Here is a 21,348-nt window from a genome sequence, read left to right on the forward strand (position 1 = left end):
ATATAATACACACACACGCACAAGTACTTAATCCATCTTTGGTCAGGTACATAGGAACATGGCTAGGAAGCAACTGAATATGATACAATGCAGCACATTGGGCAACAGAACTGATCATCAACAAGTTAGAAAAGAAGGCACATTATACAATGGGACCAGACAGCATATCATACCGACCAAGAAACCTTCAACTACACAATACAGAGGCTGAACAACCATTTCCAGTTATGGCCAGGATTTCCATATTTTGAAAAATCTGAGATGAAGAATTCATCTAGAATTAGTGCCAAATGTTTTCTCTTAGAGGTATGTGGAAGACAGAGTAGAACAGCTCTATCAGTAGGTTAAGTGTACCAAGCTTAGCTCTATAGCATAGATTTTTCTTAAAAGCTTTATCTATGATTCCAAGTACCAGCAATACCTTGTCCTCTGCATTGGTTGGCTTCCTCGCCTCGACTGGCTTCCGTGCAGGTGGTACGTAAAAAGCACCCACTACACTCACGGAGTGGTTGGCGTTAGGAAGGGCATCCAGCTGTAGAAACATTGCCAGATAAGACCGGAGCCTGGTGCAGCCTTCTGGCTTCCCAGATCCCCGGTCGAACCGTCCAACCCATGCTAGCATGGAGAACGGACGTTAAATGATGATGATGATGATGTGCTCTTATAGGACAGCTGTGCACCTCAACCATCTCATGCATTTCAAGCCTACTCTCTCACATATGAAGCAATTCGGCACAAATTTGTAATCACTCAAACCTTCGCCTATGATGCTGTAGCCTTCCAGTGATTGCATGGAATGCACAGCCATATTCATCACATACAGCTCTGATATGAATTCACAGGACCGTCTTTTACATTTCTTGCCTCTACACTAGTTAGAATGGTACCTGAGCAGATGAAACAGACCACTCTTTCTACTACATTTGTTGCATCAGTAAATTAGTTTTCCTCCTTTCTCAGAAGAGCCAGAGAAATGCCATGGAAGCAGGAGACAGAACAACCTGATGCTCATGCATAGTATTTCAAAGCAGGCCTCATCCACTGTCAGACCAGTAAATTTCTCAATGTAAGCTGAGAAGTCAGTGGCCTTTTGACAGGAAAGCTGTCTACCCCATAGTGGCAAGGTGTGTGAACAATATTCAAGTATGAATTTGTCTGGTTTTTCCTTACATATTCAGCATCATCATCATTTAACATTTGTTGTCCATGGATTGACCAGGGCTGGCAAGCTGGAAGGCTGCACCAGACTCCAGTATGGTGCAGCCTTCGGGCTTCCCAGACCCCAGTTGAACCATCCAACCCATGCTAGCATGGAAAGTGGACGTTAAACGATGATGATGATGATGAACCCTGAAAGAATAAAAAGCAAAGTTGGCTTTGGTGAGGTTTTTGCTCACAGCATAGAGACCCAAAAGAAATATTGCTATGTTTTTTGGGGTTTTTTTTTGTTAAAATTTTTTTGTGATGTGCTAAAGATTCTGTCAACTCACTGCCTTAACAGCTACATCATCATCATTGTTTAACATCCTCCTTCCATGGTTTCTATGGCTGGATGCCCCTTTCCTAACACCAACCACTCTGAGAGTGTAATGGATGCATTTACATGCCACTGGCACAGGTGCCATTTGTGTGACACCAGTATCTGCCATGACTGTAATTTTACTTGGCTTGTGATAGTAAAATATTTACTCCAGGAGCTTTGCTTAGATATAAGGAACATAAATCAGAAATGGTTGTTTTTTCCCCACAATGAACTTCTACAGTATATTATGACTGACCAGTAGGAGCCATCCTGTTCCAAATTGGTCACTGGTTTAATAGTGTCTGGCTGCTATTTGACTCCTTTCTTTGTCTCTTCCATTTCATCTCTTCACACACAGTCACCCACAAATGACTAGACCAATCTAGAATGATTGAACCTACTGAGACAGCAACCAAAAAGAGAAATAAAAATAATGGAAAATAATGCAGAAAAGACAACAATATCTCTCAGGCCTTGCTTTAATCACAGATTTAAGTGTTCTTACTATAACAAAGAGGCATTCATTAAGATTAGAAGTGTAAACATTCGTAATACTGCTACTGATGTGTTGTGTCCACTGGACACTTATAAAACTGATTCTAATCTTAATTTCCTGTTGAAAGGTTTATAACAGTAGAAAAGGTATCGATATGTAGCATAGCACATTGAATTGTGCCTCTGAGTTACTCACACTCATGTTCTACTTTTAACAGTCTACACAAGTGGTTAGTAGTAGCAGCGTCATACAACTGTAAAATAACAATTCATCAAAGAAATACAAAAGAGAGCATTCCTTTTACATTGCATTGAAAAATGTAAAACAATCCTTCTGTTTTATAGTATTAGCATTCAGATAAATCTGTCAAATGTTATGTATATTTATTCATATTTTAAATTAATTATACATTATCTTGAAGATGTGAGATTTCACTGATGTAATTGTTTATCTCCAAAGCGACATTGTGGGGTAGGTGTGAGAGGCCAGGTCTGGCTGGTTTGAAAATTAAACAGGTAGAATATTTGGGCCAAATATGACCAGCTTAAATATTAAAGAGTTAAAATAAAGGTAGTTTGTTAAAGGATCACAGGTTGTTTTCACTGTTAAATGGAAGACATGTTTTCATCAGACAAGAGTACTCTTAATAACATAGCAACATTGATGAACTGAAAGAGAAAATTAGAACAGTTAACAAAAAACAGACAAGCAAAAAGAGAAAAATATTGCAATTAACCTATGGGATGCAATTCATAGTACTAAAACGGTAACAGAAGCAAATCTTAATTACCAATTTGTGATTCTCAATGTGCTGAGAAGTACATAAACATGTATATATATATAGATATGTATTCATTTATGAATATGAGTTTGCATACACACTCACACACACACACACACACACACACACAGACACAGATATATATATATATATATATATATATATATACTCAGACATGAGATTGTAGACTGCCAGTTTGATAGAATACTAAATGTTATTGGTGAAATGTATTATATACACCACTTTTGTTTTAACTATTATACTTATGTACACCATATATATATATGTGTGTGTGTGTGTGTGTATAAACTCAATTATTTTTCCCACTCCACTATCATAAACCTATGATGTGATAACAGTCAAGTCTGAGGTAATCAACTACATGAAATGTGATCACGTGATCACGTGACCGACCAGTCCATCAGATGTAGTTACACATCGCTGGTCACAATGCGTTCGCATTGTTTTAGCTTTCGAATGACGCCACCCCGCTGGCTAAGTGAGCAGGCCAACAGAAGAAAGAGTGGTGAAAGAGTACAGCAGGGATCACCACCCACTGCCGGAGCCTCGTGGAGCTTTTTTAGGTGTTTTCGCTCAATAAACACTCACAATGCCCAGTCTTGGAATCAAAACCGCGATCCTACGACCGCGAGTCCACTGCCCTAACCACTGGGCCATTGCGCCTCCACACATGAAATGTAAGAACATTTATCCATCAAGAAGTATTCCATGTTATGTGTAGAAATAATGTCATAATCAGACAAATCCCAAACAGCATCCATATAAACCTAATCCACATTTATTGAGGACTAGCAGCATAGCCCGGCGTTGCCCGGGTAAGTAAGAGCCCCTAGTAGGCAACGACTAATCCCAATCTAGTCCTTTCCTTCTAGGGAACGAAGGCGCATGTGTAGGTTGCAATGTCTTCTCTTCACTCGAATACTTCTGTGTATACGATGTTGCTAGCTGTCCCTTTGGGCGATAAAAAGGTCGAGTTGTGTCCCCTAGACAGAAAATGTGTTGCATATAAAAAGCTTAGATTCTCGACCCCATGTCGAATTTATCGATATTTTTCAGAACTGGGGGAACTTTTCAAAACTTTCCCTGCGTTAGTTTTGAATTATGACATTGAGCTATGTGTGTGTCAAGTTTCATCAGAATTGGTTGAAAGCCGTGGTCAGGGTGAGGGTACAACCTGACAGACACACAGACAGACAAACTGCCGTTTATATATAGAGAGATGGTTGTCAAATTAGTGATCGCAATCAACTACTTTTAAATAAACACAAATACAACACTTCGTAAATACTTGAGAAAATGTTAAACGTAAAGTAGCTCCTCTATATACTGAGAGAGTTTTCTTTCCCAATGGTCTAGCATTTTTGTTGACTTTGTTTTGTGGTTCAAGTCCTGAGGTTGATCTTTACAGGGATTTAATTTATTTTATTTTGTTTTACATATGTTTGGTTTTTTTCATTTCCCATGAATGAGATGGTTTCTGTGCAAATTTGGACATACATAATATAAGGATTTTTTTTTTTTTTCAGTTAGAATTGTTTCTTTCTTTCTTTTCTTTTAGCTAAACATTCATTCATTAAAAAGTAGATATTGATATTATTTAGTCCCAGTTCAGCCTTGATCGAACAGGTGTATTTTGAGGGAATTTGGCTGTGATTTCTAGCAACCAGTTTGAATGGCCATATGTAGACTCCTGGGTTGGCCTAAAATATGTAAGTGTTGAAACCATTTGCCAGTCTGATTAAATTAAGCAAGCATTAGCAATAGTAGGGTTAGAACTGGAGACCATATGGTCAATAGTCAAACCCATTTCTAAAGCCAGTAGGTTTTCTCTACAACAGAAATTTAAGATTTGCCTGTGTTTCCTTCTTTATTTTCTTCATGTTTTTAACAATACAATTTTTTTCTTTATTTCCCCTCCTTTCTTCTTTCATTCCATTTTCATTTCAGAATAAAGTCTGATGTCATTTATCTTTAGTTTGTTCCAAGTGAGTAATTACAATCTTTCATGAAATTCTTCATTATTTATCTATCTCTACATATTTTTGTGTACTGTTTACTGTGACTGTTACTGTGTATGTAGATTTGTCTTTGTCTAATGTAATAAGTACATATACAAAAAAAGTACACCAGTTTGGGTTGTTCCGTTACATTGGAAGCACTCCGTCGGTTACGACGACGAGGGTTCCGGTTGATCCGATCAACGGAACAGCCTGCTCGTGAAATTAACGTGTAAGTGGCTGAGCACTCCACAGACACGTGTACCCTTAACATAGTTCTCGGGGATATTCAGCGTGACACAGAGAGTGACAAGGCCGGCCCTTTGAAATACAGGTACAACAGAAACAGGAAGTAAGAGTGAGAGAAAGTTGTGGTGAAAGAGAACAGCAGGGATCACCACCAACCCCTGCCAGAGCCTCGTGGAGCTTTTAGGTGTTTTCGCTCAATAAACACTTACAACGCCCGGTCTGGGAATCGAAACCGCGATCCTACGACCGCGAGTCCGCTGCCCTAACCACTGGGCCATTGCGCCTCCATGCCGTTACATTAGTATGAAGTAACATCATAGTATATAAGTGTACTCTCTTTTTTACTCTTACTTGTTTCAGTCATTTTGACTGTGGCCATACTGGAGCACCACCTTTAGTTGACCAAATCGACCCCAGGACTTATTCTTTGTAAGCCTAGTACTTATTCTATCAGTGTCTTTTACCGAACCGCTAAGTTACATGGACGTAAACACACCAGCATCGGTTGTCAAGCGATGTTGGGGGGGGGGGACAAACACAGACACGCAAACACACACATATATATACATATACATATATACGACGGACTTCTTTCAGTTTCCGTCTACTGAATCCCCTCACAAGGCTTTGGTTGGCCCAAGGCTATAAGAGAAGACACTTGTCCATGGTGCCACGCAGTGGGACTGAACCTGGAACCATGTGCTTGGTGTAGGTGAGGATGTGTTGTTAAGAAGCTTACTTCTTAACTAATCATATGGTCTCATGTTCAGTGCTATTATGTAGCACTTTGAACAAATGTCTCTGCTACAGACTGTGAATGACCAATACTTTATTAGCGGATTTGTTAGACAGAAACTGAAAAATATCCCATCATATGTGTGTATGTATATATATATATATATATATATATATATTATATATATATATATATATTTATGTATGTGTATATGTATGTATATCTATATGTATGTATGTATACATACATATGTATATATATGTATATATATATATATATATATATATATATATATATATATATATATATATATATATATACATATGTATGTGTATAAATTCCTCTCTATTTACTTAATATTGAGGTCTCATTCTTTTGTTGTCATTATATTATTATTATTAATATGTGTGTGTGTGTGTATGTATGTATGTATATATATATATATATATATATATGTATGTTTATATATGTAAGTATATACATGTATGTATATACATGTATGCAGGAGTAGCTTGCTTACCAACCACATGGTTCCGGGTTCAGTCCCACTGCGTGGCATCTTGGGCAAGTGTCTTCTGCTATAGCCCCGGGCCGACCAATGCCTTGTGAGTGGATTTGGTAGACGGAAACTGAAAGAAGCCTGTCGTATATATGTATGTATATATATATGTGTGTGTATTTGTGTGTCTGTGTTTGTCCCCCCAAGCATTGCCTGACAACCGATGCTGGTGTGTTTACGTCCCCGTCACTTAGCGGTTCGGCAAAAGAGACAGAATAAGTACTAAGCTTACAAAGAATAAGTCCCGGGGTCGATTTGCTCGACTAAAGGCGGTGCTCCAGCATGGCCGCAGTCAAATGACTGAAACAAATAAAAGAATATATATATGTGTGTGTGTATGTGTATGTATATACATATGTATATATATATGTGTGTGTATATATATATATATATATATATATATATACACACACATATGTATATACATACATATACACACACACTCACACACATACACAATAGTCTTCTTTCAGTAATGTGTGTAGATGTGTTTAAGTGCTCCTTTGTCTTGACATCATGTGATGATTATGAACAGGCATCCCCACCATACAAGCGCCATTGTTCATCTCTGGTCATCCATGAAAAAACATGTGGCACCATGGGGGAAACATGTGGAGGTAGGTGACAGGAAGTGCGTCCACTTGTAGAAAAACCTGCTGCAGCAAATTCTAGCTGACATATGCAAGCGTAGAGAAAGTGGACATCAGATGATGATGATGATGATGATGTGTTTTAAGTTGTTGTCTCTTATTAATGTAGTGAATGTAACTAATCCTGCATCTGGAGTACTTTGCCAAAGTAGTGTTGTTGTTGTTGTTGTTGTTGTTGATGTTGGTGTTGGTGTTGGTGTTGGTAGTCAGTTTTGCCTGTTTAATGTGGCTGCTACTTAATCTTGCATGTCTTAGTTACCTTAGCATAGCATTTCTGTTGCTGCTGCTGCTTTTATTGTTTAGCATTCAAGTAAGCCCTTATTGAGCAGGTTCCCTGGGCTAAATCATTCAAGCTATAACCATATTACCAGTCTTCGTGTTTTTTTTTTGTTTGTTTTCTTTTTTTTTTTGTGTGTGTGTGCTAGATATGATATACTCCAAACTACAATATCCTATGGGTTTTTAACTTTAACCCTTTAGTGTTCAGATTACTCTGTTAAATGTAATACTTTTTCACTCAAATCATTTTGAATTAATCATACATTATCTTATAGCTTTGAGGTTTCAATGATGTGATTGCTTATTTCAGAATGTCAATGTAGGTTAGGTGTGAGAGGCTAGATATGGCCAGTTTGAATGTAAAAACATCTAGGATATTTGGGCCTGATATGGCCAGTTTAAACACTAAAAGGTTAAGGAAATTTGTAACAATCTGATCTGATTCAGATTCATATGTTACACTTTGTCACACAGTAGCTTGATGAGAAACAAAACACTTAACCCAGCTTGTCTTGCAAAAGATGCAGCTTCTATTATTCTGTCATAAGGAATTGGCTTGGCAAAGTTATAAGAGTGTTGAACAAAATGTTTTGAGGGTCTGATCACAACCCTTTACATTCTGAGTTTAAATTTTGCTGAGACTGCCTTTATCAACTGTTCTCTCCCACACAAATTTAAGACCTTATGCCTGTTTTGGCCCTTAAAGTCAACTTTACCTTTTGTTCTTTTGAAATTGAAAAAATGGATGGAAGCACTCCGTCGGTTACAACGACGAGGGTTCCGGTTGATCCGAATCAACGGAACAGCCTGCTCGTGAAATTAACGTGTAAGTGGCTGAGCACTCCACAGACACGTGTACCCTTAACGTAGTTCTCGGGGATATTCAGCGTGACACAGAGAGTGACAAGGCCGGCCCTTTGAAATACAGGTACAACAGAAACAGGAAGTAAGAGTGAGAGAAAGTTGTGGTGAAAGAGTACAGCAGAGATCACCACCATCCCCTGCCGGAGCCTCGTGGAGCTTTAGGTGTTTTCGCTCAATAAACACTCACAACGCCCGGTCTGGGAATCGAAACCACGATCCTATGATCGCGAGTTCGCTGCCCTAACCACTGGGCCATTGCGCCTCCACAATTGAAAAAAATAAAGCACCAGTCAAATACTAGAATAGATTTAATTGCCTCCCCTTTATATATATATATATATATATATATTATATATATATATATATGCACAATAGATTATTAATAGATTTAATTGACGAGCCCACTTCTCTCTAATTTTTCAACTTGTACCTATGTAAGAAATCCTTGTTAGCACTAAGATATTGCTGAAGACTGAGTCTTTGGACTCACACATACTATGTTAATTCATTTTAAGTTGTCAATTAATTGAAAATAAGTTACATAGAGTAATTAAAAGAGAGTATCTGAAAGTTGGGATGGTCATGGTTGGAACGTCTTTGATCTTAGATGTGACTAAACTGCTGCAATGCAAACAGACATGGATGTGGTTCACATGTAAATTTTATACTATCTTCTGTCGTTGTTTAGCCTTAATTTAGGATTTGTCAAGCAGACTCATGATGAAAGGCATTCCAGCCATGACTGCCCCATCTTTTATTGTGATATAATATATACTGACCTAAATTAATCATTGTATATTTCTTTTCTTTTTTTAAGTGGGAGACTGTAATTCAAGGGAGATTTAGCTGTTATTGCTAGTTTGTTGACTACGCATGTAGATGCTACCTCACTGGCTTGTGCCCGCTGCTTAAATAAATACTGCCTCCCCTCTATATACATGCATAAGAGATTATTAATTAAGAACGTATCTTCCAAGTATTGCTAACTATTTTTTTGCCTCTATTTAACTGCATGAAATTCTCCTCTTAAAATGTATTGCACCCAACTGTAAAGTACATGATATCTGCACTTTGTAAACATATGTTGTCTTCTTTACTTGTGGCAGCTGACTTGGCAGACACCCATAAAATTATCAACCATCTTACAAACAATAACTCTGAGCACCTTTTCGAACTCCACCCGTCTAGCACCCTCAGACATATTTACAAAGTCAGAAAACAGCACAGCTCCCATGACTTTAGGGAACATTTTTTCACGCTGAGAGTTGCTGAAGCATGGAACAAACTGCCGGCATCGGTTGTTAGTTGTCGGAGCACTGCATCCTTCAAAACTTCCATACTTCCTGACATTCGCCAACACTACACCTGATTCTCTCCCCTCTATACACACACAAGCATGTATCTGACTCATACATTGTTCGCTTTCCAGACATTTGTACATTATTGCATATACTTTATACACACTTTCTGACAAGTTGTGGTGCACCTGAGCACTGTATACAATAATTTCATTATTATATTATAATTCATTATTTGATGTGTTTAAAGATATTTAGAAAATACAATGGAAAGTCATTTACTGAAGGAATTTCTAAGCTAAAAGTCCAATATAAAAAGAGAACATAGAATCAACGCCCTCAGTTATCAGTCTTGTTGTTGAAGTTGGTCCTCTACAGCAATACACAAGAGTTACTTGTTCCTTCACTTATATATGAGTACCACAAAGGAATATGACTCATCTCAAGTAGGATATAGATACATATTTGACAAAATATTGGTTTCAAATTTTGGCACAAGGGCAGCAATTTCAAAGGTGAGGGTAAGTCGATTACATCGACCCCAGCGCTCAACTGGTATTTATTTTATTGACCCTGAAAGAATGAAAGGCAAAGTCAATCCTGGCAGCATTTGAACTGAGAATGTTAAGTTGGAAGAAAAGCTGTTAAGCATTTTTTCCAGTGCGGTAACAGTTATGCCAGCTTGCTGCCTTATTTTGGACAAATTATTAACATGAAATTATCTGAAGTGATGCATGCATGGCTTAAGGCAGTGAGCTGGCAGAAATGTTAGCACAACGGGCGAAATGCCTAGCGGTATTTCGTCTGTCTTTACATTCTGAGTTCAAATTCCGCCGAGGTCGACTTTGCCTTTCATCCTTTTGGGGTCGATAAATTAAGTACCAGTTGCTTACTGGGGTCGATCTAATCGAAAGCCTCCTCCCCAAAAATTTCGGGCCTTGTGCCTAGAGTAATAAAGGATGTATGCATGGCTTTGTTTAAAAAATTTTCTTCAAAACCACATGGTTTTTAGTTCAATATTAGTTCATAGCATCTTAGGAAAATGCCTTCTTCCGTTACTCAGGCAGACTAAATCCTTGTAAATAAAACTTGACAGATGGAAACTGTGAAGAAGCCCATCAGATGTATGTATGTATGTGTGTGTGTGTGTGTGTGTGTATTGATGTTTGATGGCAAAAGTCAGTGTCAAATGAAAGTTATTTATTGTTTTGGTTTTTTCTGTTATTTTAATCAATCTTGGATACATCCCTTTATGTCTGGTTAACTTTGCCTTCCAGCTACCCCTAAGGTTGAGGAATTAAACACCTCTCACTAGTACTGAGAGAGATATATCAACAAAATCTTTGACAATAGTAACCCCCCAGTCTGATCACGGTCCAGTGACTGAAATTGTGAAATCCTTATTTTCAAGGATTATAATCCAGTAATTCCTTCTAAGTAAAACTAAATATATTTGTATATAATGTACAAAAAACACACATATATATAATTCTACCATGTATGATTTTAATGTATTCTCTTTCTAATTACCCAGTATTTTCTACTTAATGGAATATTTTAATCATTCTGTGGGTATTTGGTGTGTCCTTTTTTTCATAATATGTCTTCTTTTTTCATATGTTGTGTTCCCTGTTTAACTGTTTCATGTCTACTCTGCATTAATGCACTGTACTCCCAGGAGTAAATATATTTTCTTTGATAAGGTTTCACATCTCTTACATATACATGTGTGTGTTTATGTGTATAATTCTCCTTGTTTGTCTAGACATGTTTTATATCAAATTATATGCCCAATCTCATCCACTCATGCTTCCCTCTGTGTGTACTGTATATAACATTCTGTCTTCTCACAACATCTCCTGTGTAAGTATACAATCACCTCTCTTTGCTTACATGCCTCACTCTAAATGTAAGGGAAACAAGAAATATTTTTGGCCAAATCAATCCCAGTATTTCAGTAGTATTTATTTTATTGCCCCTAGAGAGATGATAGGGAAACTCAGCATTGGTGAACCTCTAACTTGAACCTGTGAGAACATCAAACATCAAAGACACTGCAAACATCCAACATGAGTTTTCAAAGATCTAGTATCATGTTGGAACAAATGTTATATTTTGGAAGAATTTAACAATAAATACATGCAAGTTATGATTATTATTAGCTGAAAAGTTAAGGAATTACACAGACCAAACAGATGAGCTAAAAGTATTATGGTTATTAGGGAATGTGCCCCATCAATCTAATTAGATATATACAGTTTTCTCTCTTAACATCATTGCTCCACACACCCCTTAATTATGAGCAGCACTCAACAACAGTCCTTATATATGCTCCAATTATTGGGTCTTGTTGCCCGGGATCCTTAACATGGCATCTCGACAACCAGCCTTTCTTTTCAGTACCAGAAGAGGACATGTCTATAATTTTTTTTTTGCCAATAGACCCTTTTCATGATGCAGTCTAGGATGTCTTGGTGTGCGTGTTACTGCAGCATCATTCCAGATGCAAGAACAAATCTTTGTGGTTGTGCCTTGCTCGAGCTTTGTAGAGTATCAATTATTGCTTATAAAACCTATTAGCATTGCCCCTTGCTCCAGATCCCACAAGTAAAAAGAAAAAAATTAGCTCCACCAGAACAATACATAACCACTTCTGGAAAGATATTGATAGATTCTATATAAGAATAGACACAGTACATTGTACAAAACAGCAATAATGGAATCTGTAAATTTCATTGGAACCTTCTCAGCAAGTGTTCATTTACCTTGAGCATTTTAACCCTTTAGCATTTAAACCGGCCATATCCGGCCAAAAGTATTCTGCCTGTTTTATGTTCAAACTGGCCAGATCTGGTCTCTCACACCAACCCTACAATATCATTTGAAAAATTAACAGCTACCTCATCAAATTTTCATAGTTACAAGATAATGCATGATCAATTCAAAACAATGTGGATTAAAAAGCATTAATTTTGGCAGAATAATGTGAACGCTAAAGGGTTAAAGCATGTTTTCCAAAATGTACATATTTTTTCTTCTTTCTTTTGTTCCTGATATCTCTCAAATCATGCGCAACAACAGCAATGAGTAATCCTTTCTACTATAGACACAAGGCCTGAAATAGTGGGGAAGAGGTTAAGTTGAGTACATGAACCCCAGTGTTTCACTGGTACTTAATTTATCAACCCCAAAAGGATGAAAGGCAAAGTCAACCTTGGTGAAATCTGAATTCAGAATGTGAAGACGGACATAATGTCACTATGCATTTCATCCTGTGTGCTAACAATTCTGCCAGCTCGCCACCTTAACAACAACAATAATTCTTTCTAAATTTGGCCCAAGGCCGGCAATTTAAGGCCACTGGGGCAAGTTGGTTACATCAAATACAATAAGTGACTAGTATTTATTTTATTGGCGTTAGGAAGGGCATCCTTTGGCGTTAGGAAGGGCATCCTTGGCGTTAGGAAGGGCATCCAGCTGTAGAAACACTGCCAGATCTGACTGGCCTGGTGCAGCCTTCGGGCTTCCCAGACCCCAGTTGAACCATCCAACCCATGCTAGCATGGAAAGTGGACGTTAAACGATGATGATGATGATGAACCCTGAAAGAATAAAAAGCAAAGTTGACTTTGGTGAGGTTTTTGCTCACAGCATAGAGACCCAAAAGAAATATTGCTGTTTTTTTGGGGTTTTTTTTTGTTAAAATTTTTTTGTGATGTGCTAAAGATTCTGCCAACTCACTGCCTTAACAGCTACATCATCATCATTGTTTAACATCCTCCTTCCATGCTGGCATGGGTTGGACGGTTTGACAGGAGCTGACCAGGCAGAAGTCTGCACCATACTTCTGTGTCTGTTTTGGCATGGTTTCTAAGGCTGGATGCCCTTCTTAACACCAACCACCCTGCAGATAATAATAATAATAATAATCTTCCTACTATAGGCACAAGGCCTGAAATTAGGAGGAGGGATCTAGTTGGTTACATAATAACAGTGCTGTAGTGGTACTTATTTTATCTACCCCAAAAGGATAAAAGACAAAGTTGACCTCAGTGGAACTTGAACTCAGAATGTAGAAATGGACAAAATGCCACTAAGCATTTTATCCAGTGTGCTAATGATTCTACCATTTCACCACTTTGATAATGCCTTTTCTGTTTTGTCCACCAGGACCATGAGGTGGATTGACAAATCTTATGTCTCTTAAATATAATGCCTATTAGCACAACTTTCACTCATGGAAATGTTCATTTATTATCATCATTGGTGAAATAAGTACCAGCTTTGTGCTGGGGTTGATGTAACCAACTCGCCCCTTCCCCACAAATTTCAGGCTTTGTGCCTAGAGTAGAAAGGATTATTATTATTTTTATTATTATTATTATTATCATTAGTGAGGGCATATAGCTTAGTGTTTAGGATGTTGCACTCACAATCACAAGATCATGGTTTCAATTCCTAGACCAGGTGGTACATTGTGTCCTTGAGCAAAACACTTCACCTGTGATCACTTCAACACCTGACGTGTGGTACACCATGCACCTGTTTAGGCAATGCCAATTTGATGGAAGGAGTAGCTTATGTACAGCACACACGTTTCATCACAATAAACAATTTGTGCAGGTCATTCAACAAAAAGCTGAACACTCATATATCGTCTTCAACAGGAGAGTCCATTATTATTATTATTATTATTATTGAGTGAGAGAGCAGTGCATGCCATCAAAGTGACACTGGGGTAAAATATACGAAGCCCAATATACCCATCATGACTACCCGTCTGATAAAGTTACACCAGGCACATGCATCACAACCATATGTGCGCGACATGGTGATCTCATATCAAGATAAACAGCACATGACCTTGCAGGTGGGGCCCAGTTAGAATTTTCTTCAGGTCGAGTAACCCATCCCACTCGAAAGGTCCCTGAATAAGGGTTGTTTAAGGATGTTGAACGAAACACCCATGTTTCCAGAGGTGAATTATTCATTATTATTATTATTATTATATTATTATTATTATTATTGAGTGAGAGAGCAGTGCATGCCATCAAAGTGACACTGGGGTAAAATATACGAAGCCCAATATACCATCATGACTACCCGTCTGATAAAGTTACACCAGGCACATGCATCACAACCATATGTGCGCGACATGGTGATCTCATATCAAGATAAACAGCACATGACCTTGCAGGTGGGGCCCAGTTAGAATTTTCTTCAGGTCGAGTAACCCATCCCACTCGAAAGGTCCCTGAATAAGGGTTGTTTAAGGATGTTGAATGAAACACCCATGTTTCCAGAGGTGAATTATTCATTATTATTATTATTATTATTATTATTAATACATTCCATAAAATGACTGGCAAATGAAGTTGAGTTAATGTATTATGGAAAGAACTCTTTAGTCTTCCCTTGGACAAGACAACCATGCTGGCATCAAAATAAAATGCATCCGTTATACTCGGTAAAAAGATTTGTATAAGGATGGGTATTCAACCATATAAGCCATACAGAATGAAACATATATGAATAAAACAACATCTGGGCCCCACCAAACTTCTATGAGAGCATTATCTTTGAACAAGAACTGACTATGATGACCAGTCCAAATGACCTTAGTATGAAAAACTAACATAATATGGTATTGATGCTGATGGTTAATCACAATAAAAACAACTACAGTGATAATCAACAGAGTACTTTTCAGCAGCGATCAACATCATAAAGTTGTCATCAATTATAGCTTAATAATGGAAAACCTACTCCACTTAAACAGTTGATTTCATATGGGAGAAAAAAAACACAAGAGATTAGTTCCTACTGGAGAAAGTATCCTACTCAGTACCTACAACATGTCTTTTAACCCTTTAGTGTTTAAACCGGCCATATCCGGCCCAAATATTCTACATGTTTTATATTCAAATGGGCGATATCTAGCCTCTCACACATAACCTGCATTGACATTCTAAAAATAAACAATCACATCATTGAAACCCCAAAGCTATAAGATAATGCATGATTAATTCAAAACAATTTGAGTAAAAAGTATTACATTTAACAGAGTCATCTGAATACTAAAGGGTTAACAAGTTTTGACTCATCACACTGCTGGTATCCTAGCCATTCTACAATTACTAAAGTCCAAAGAGCTGTCTCAAAAGTAAATTTTCCTTCATTAATTATTAATTATTATCTTGAATATTTTCAGTACATTATGATCTGTCTTTTTTTTTTTTTTCCTTTTCAATTCTTTCTCTGTCTTTCACTGTATCTTTCTTTTTGCAGATATTTTTTTAAGAAATGATGTTTGAGTGGGATGGAGGCAACAGATAGAAGCATTTAAAAACTATATGTCTTGTGATGTCTCATAATGATGATACAGCTATTACTAATGATAATGATGATGACAATAATGATGATTTCTTACATAGGTACAAGACCAGTAATTTGGAAGGAAGGGAACTATCAGTTATATCAATCAACACTAATACTACTTCAGTCATTTATCCACCCTGGACCAATGAAAACTAAAGTTGTCCCCGATGGGATGTGAACTCAGGATGTAAAGAGCTGTTACTATAAACCACAAGACGTTTTGTCAAACTTTCAAATGATTCTACTAATAAAAGAGTAATTGTTTCTAATGTAGGTACAAGGCCAGAAATTTGAGGAGAGGGGTAAATAGCTCAAATTAGCACCAGTGTTTGACTAGTGCTTTATTTTGTCAATCCTAAGAGGATGAAAGGCAAAGTTGAACTTGGAATATTAGAAGCTGGAATCAAGGAACAAAACACACCTTTTGTGCATGTCTTCCAACAATGAAAATTAGTCTTACGTTTCCAACAAGGAAACACAAAAATAGTTGGGGGGGGGGGGCATTTTCATTCATATAATTCATATACCAAGTTTATTCTTTGGTTTATAATAAAATTACATTGAAATTTAAATAATGATAATAATCATAATAATACTAATAATTCAGAAATATATTTATGTATTATCATACTTTGAAAAGATGATTGTAACATTTTTATCATAAAACAAAAACAACCTCAATAGTCATTCAATAAAATTCTTGTGGCACCAACAACATACAATGCTTGCTGATAAGACTAAATATTCTAAAATGGATTGAGAAATTCAAAGGATTTCTTTGGTCTGATAGTAGGACACCTGTCATGTCTACAGGATATGCAGGTTTGAGTCTCATGGGCAGCCTTCAACATTTTCTGTCCAAAGGGATTTTTAACCCAAAATTTACCTGCTATTATTTATAGCTTTATGTGTTTGTTTGTGGGTGTGTGTGTGGTGTGTGTGTGTAAGCAATATGTTACATGATTATTGAAGTTGTTTATGATATATCATTGATGTATTTGATGGTTTCATTAGTATCAAATATATATATATATCATTGGGTTGAGTGGTAAAAAAGTTCACTTCACTACTGCCTGGTTTCAGGTTCAGTCCTAGTGTATGGCATCTTGAACCCATGCCTCCTACTATAGCCTGGAGCTGTGGAAACTGTACAGAATCCTGCAGTGTACTGCATAAGTGCTTCCATAAGTGCTTCCATACTGGCACTCCTTAAAACTTACATCCTTTGTTCATGTCCTGTAACTCAGTGATTCAACAAATAGCCATTGATAAAATAAGCACTAGGCTTTAAAATAGAATATTAGGATCAATATCATCATTTCATCATCATCATCATCATCTAACGTCCATGAAACATGAATAAAAGAATGTCTTTTTCATTATTTTCAATGATGTCAAATATATATCAGTGATATTTTTTATCCTTCTTCATATATTTTTGTTTCATTTCAACGATTAAAAATGGATGTTCTTTATATTTTATTGCTAAAACAAAATGAAATCAGCAAAAAAGTTTGGGTTTTTTTTTTCTTTTTCTGGGATCAACTGAAAAGAAATTGAAATAAATAAGGAATTGGAAACAAAATCAGCAGCAGTTCCTTAGTTCCTTAAATCATTGCATGTTAATTCTTCACTTATAAAATCTCATCTTTCTCTCTCTTCCTCATATATATATATATCATCATCATCATCGTTTAACGTCCGTTTTCCATGCTAGCATGGGTTGGACGGTTCGACTGGGGTCTGGGAAGCCAGAAGGCTGCGCCAGGCCCAGTCTGATCTGGCAGTGGTTCTACGGTTGGATGCCCTTCCTAACGCCAACCACTCCGTGAGTGTAGTGTGTGCTTTTTACCTGCCACCTGCACAGGTGCCAGACGAGGCTGGCAAACGGCCATGATCAGATAGTGCTTTTTACGTGCTTTTTAGGTTTCAAATTTTGGCACAAGGCCAGCAATTGTGGGGGTGAGTGCAAGTTGATTATATCAACCCCAATGCTCAACTGGTACTTAGTTTATTGACACCAAAAGGATGAAAGGGTAAGTCAAGGTTGGCAGAATTTGTACTCAAACATAAAGACAGATAAAATACTACTAAGCATTTCACTCAGAATACTGACAATTCTGCCAGCCCACTGCCTTTCTCAGATGTATATATTGAAACTGAATTGCCAATTGAAAACTCATCTCACAATAGCTATCTATCTATCTGATATATATATATATTACCATCATTTACTATCCACTTTTCCGTGCCTGCATGGGTCAGGAGTCAGATGCATTTGTTGAGGCACACACACATATGCATACATGTATTGTACTCATGCACACACTCACACAGTGAATGTATGTCTGTTTGTCCTGGGTTGCTCAAAAATACCAAATGAATGCTCACAAAACCACATATATCATAACTTACTATCTCACACTTTATAGCATATGTTTTTATGTATACAGTATTGATGTATTTGGATTAAATTCTAAATTTTTCATCAATGTGTAAGCACAAAGCATTATACTTAATGTTTATTAAAAATACTCATTTTGAGATCCAGTTAACAAGCACCCACTCACCAATATTCTGTGTTTAAGTGTACTATCATCATGCCTAACTATTTTTAGTCTCCTCTCTTTCTCTCTCTCATATATATATATATATATATATAACGGGAAGGTTTACGAAAATAAACAAAAGACGAAGGCAGGTGGAGTACAAACAAATAATTGTATTAGTATGGCGCTCAGGAATAGAAATAGAATAAGTCTTTTACGTTTCGAGCCTACGCTCTTCGACAGAAAGATACACAGAAAAGAAACAAGGAGACAAAAAAAATGCGTGTAGGAGCTAACTGTCAATCATGGCGTTCTGACTTCAGGCAGAGATCAGAGGTCAGACGTTAGACGCTGAGAGAGAGTATGAGGGCTTTAGGTCACAGATGATCTGCTATAGCTGGTCATTCATTAGGTTCCAAGCTCATAGCTGAAGCTGGAGCTAGGGATCTGTAAGTAGGGTTCCAAGTCAGCAGGTACATATTAAAGGAAAAAGAAAACAAAACCAAGACAGGACGAGCATCTCGGGTCATTTAGAATATTTAATCAGAGTAAAGTGAATCAAAACAAGAGAAGTGGATGTGATTATTGTCTTACAGCTGTTTCTGGAATATCCCAGAAACAGCTGTCAGACATTAATTCTTATCCATTTTTTATTCACTTTACTCTTATTAAATATTATATACATTTCTTTACTACCCACAAGGGGCTAAACACAGAGGGGACAAACAAGGACAGACATAGGTATTAAGTCGATAACATCGACCCCAGTGCGTAACTGGTACTTAATTTATCGGCCCCGAAAGGATGAAAGGCAAAGTCGACCTCGGTGGAATTTGAACTCGGAACGTAACGACAGACGAAATACGGCTACGAATTTCGCCCGGCGTGCTAACGTTTCTACCAGCTCGCCGCCTATATATATATATATAGAGAGAGAGAGAGAGAGAGAAAAGAAACATTAAGCAGTGATGTGTATAAAGACAAACTTCTTATCAGTTCAAATATACTTGGGGCATATTCAAACTTGTAAGAAAGCCATTCAGTGTATTTTGTTGTGGAGAAAATTTCTTGCTGTATACAAATGGGTGTAAACACACCAAACCAGTTCAAAGTGCTCTCTAACCAGACCGATGGATAAATGCTTTTCAGAGAGGTTATCACTTCTTCAGCGTCAGACACTGGAAAGAGAACACTATGAACTGACAAGAGATAGATATCTTTTATTATATTTCCATCATTGTAATGAGACTGGCTTTACTAATCAGTGGCTCACTATAGATAAAATACAAACAAACGCAGCACGCACACACACACACACACACACACTGTATAGGCACCGTTTTCATTTCAGAAGATTTCTTGCAAAAGATCAAATCCAAAGTTATTAAAAGCAAGATGTACAAAATTTTGGGTATCCCTCTGAGAAATTGTGTTTCGTGTACACAATTGTAAGTTATATATATATAAAGGTGGCGAGCTGGCAGAACCGTTAGCGTGCCGGGCGAAATGTTTAGCGGTATTTCGTCTGTCGTTATGTTCTGAGTTCAATTCTGCGGAGGTCGACTTTGGCTTTCATCCTTTCGGGGTCGATAAATAAAGTACCAGTTTTGCAACTGGGGTCATTGTGATTCCTTTGTTCTTGTTTGTCCCCTCTATGTTTAGCCCCTTGTGGGCAGTAAAGAAATATATATATATTACAGCTCTCCAAAATTTTACCACCTACACTTATTTCCTTTAAAGATAACAAATATTTATTTCTATTATTAATACGAATACTAATTTGAACATAGAAAATGAATGTATGTAGGCAGAATTTACAAGCATTCGCTTAGATTGCCTCCCTTGCATATAAATGTCCCTTGAGAGTTACGTCCCCTAGATACTAACTTATGAAACTGATATTTGAATGGTTCAAGCAGTAGGGCCAAATACCTCATGGTGTTTGATATTTTCTGCTCCATTCTCGCTGGAATCCATAAAATAAGTATCTGTAAAATAATGGAATCAATACAATCGGCTACAACCCCTCTAGATTTGTGTCTTCTTTCATATGTAAGAAAACAGCATATTTGTAATCTTAATGTATCTAAACATAATGCTGGTTTCAGATTTTGGCTCAAGGCCAGCAATTTCGAGGGAATGGGGTGAGTCGGTTAGATCGACCCCAATGCTCAACTGCTACTTATTTTATCGACCCCGAAAGGATGAAAGGCAAAGACGACCACGACGGAATTTGGACCCAGAACGTGAAGACGGACGAAATGCCGCCAAGCATTTTGCCCGGGGGTGCTAACGATTCTGCCAACTCGTCGCCTTATATTTAAACATAATATTGAAAATAATTGTTGTAAAATTACGTAAGCAACTGCTGGGTCATAGTCGACTGAATTAACACCTCAGCATTACTAGTAGTTATTTCTATCAACGCCGGAGGAATATAAGGCCAAGTCCACCGGGTCGGGATTTGAACCTGCTCGTAAGTCCTAAATTAAATTCCATCAGGTAGGCACAGGATTGACTGTGTGATGAGAAGCTTGCTTCCCAACCACATGGTTCTTGATTCAGTCCCACCGCGTGGTACTTTCGGCAAGTGTCTTCTACTATAGCCTCGGACAGATCAAGGCCTTGTGAGTGGATTTGGTTGACGTAAACTGAAAGAGGCCACATATATATATGAGACGTTTGCCATCCCCCCACCACCACCACCGTTTGGTAACCAGTGTTGGTGTGTTACGTCCCCGCAAAAGAAACCGATAGAATAAGTACCAGGCTTTAAAATTTTTTTTAAGTACTGGGGTCGAACCATTCGTTTAAAAAGCTTTCAAGATGGTGTCCAAGCATGGCCGCAGTCTAATGAGAATATAATATTTTATTGGGTGTTCTACAAGTTCTGCTGTATACTCCCCTAATAATTTTTCCTACTGCAGACACGAGGCCCGAAATATTAGAGGAAGGAGTTAATTGATAAC

At 37.5% G+C, this 21,348-nt stretch overlaps 1 protein-coding gene across 3 annotated transcripts in view; it reads left to right on the plus strand.

Annotated features, from left to right (window-relative positions):
• The window catches only part of LOC115211613 (vesicle transport protein GOT1B), a 54,797-nt gene extending 38,392 nt beyond the window's left edge, over positions 1 to 16,405 (plus strand). The window contains exons 6-7 of one of the 3 annotated variants that reach the window (XM_029780211.2): positions 4,768 to 4,805; positions 15,741 to 16,405. In XM_029780211.2, the coding sequence (XP_029636071.1) occupies positions 4,768 to 4,779 (12 nt within the window). In that variant the 3' untranslated portion in view covers positions 4,780 to 4,805; positions 15,741 to 16,405. Of the gene's footprint in view, positions 1 to 4,767; positions 4,806 to 11,434; positions 11,456 to 15,740 lie in introns of those variants that run through there. The other 2 variants (XM_029780210.2, XM_036503070.1) reach the window with 2 other exon arrangements.
• Positions 16,406 to 21,348: the final 4,943 nt, after the last annotated feature.

The sequence above is a fragment of the Octopus sinensis genome, linkage group LG5 (assembly GCF_006345805.1).
Source record: "Octopus sinensis linkage group LG5, ASM634580v1, whole genome shotgun sequence".
NCBI classification, from domain to species: domain Eukaryota; kingdom Metazoa; phylum Mollusca; class Cephalopoda; order Octopoda; family Octopodidae; genus Octopus; species Octopus sinensis.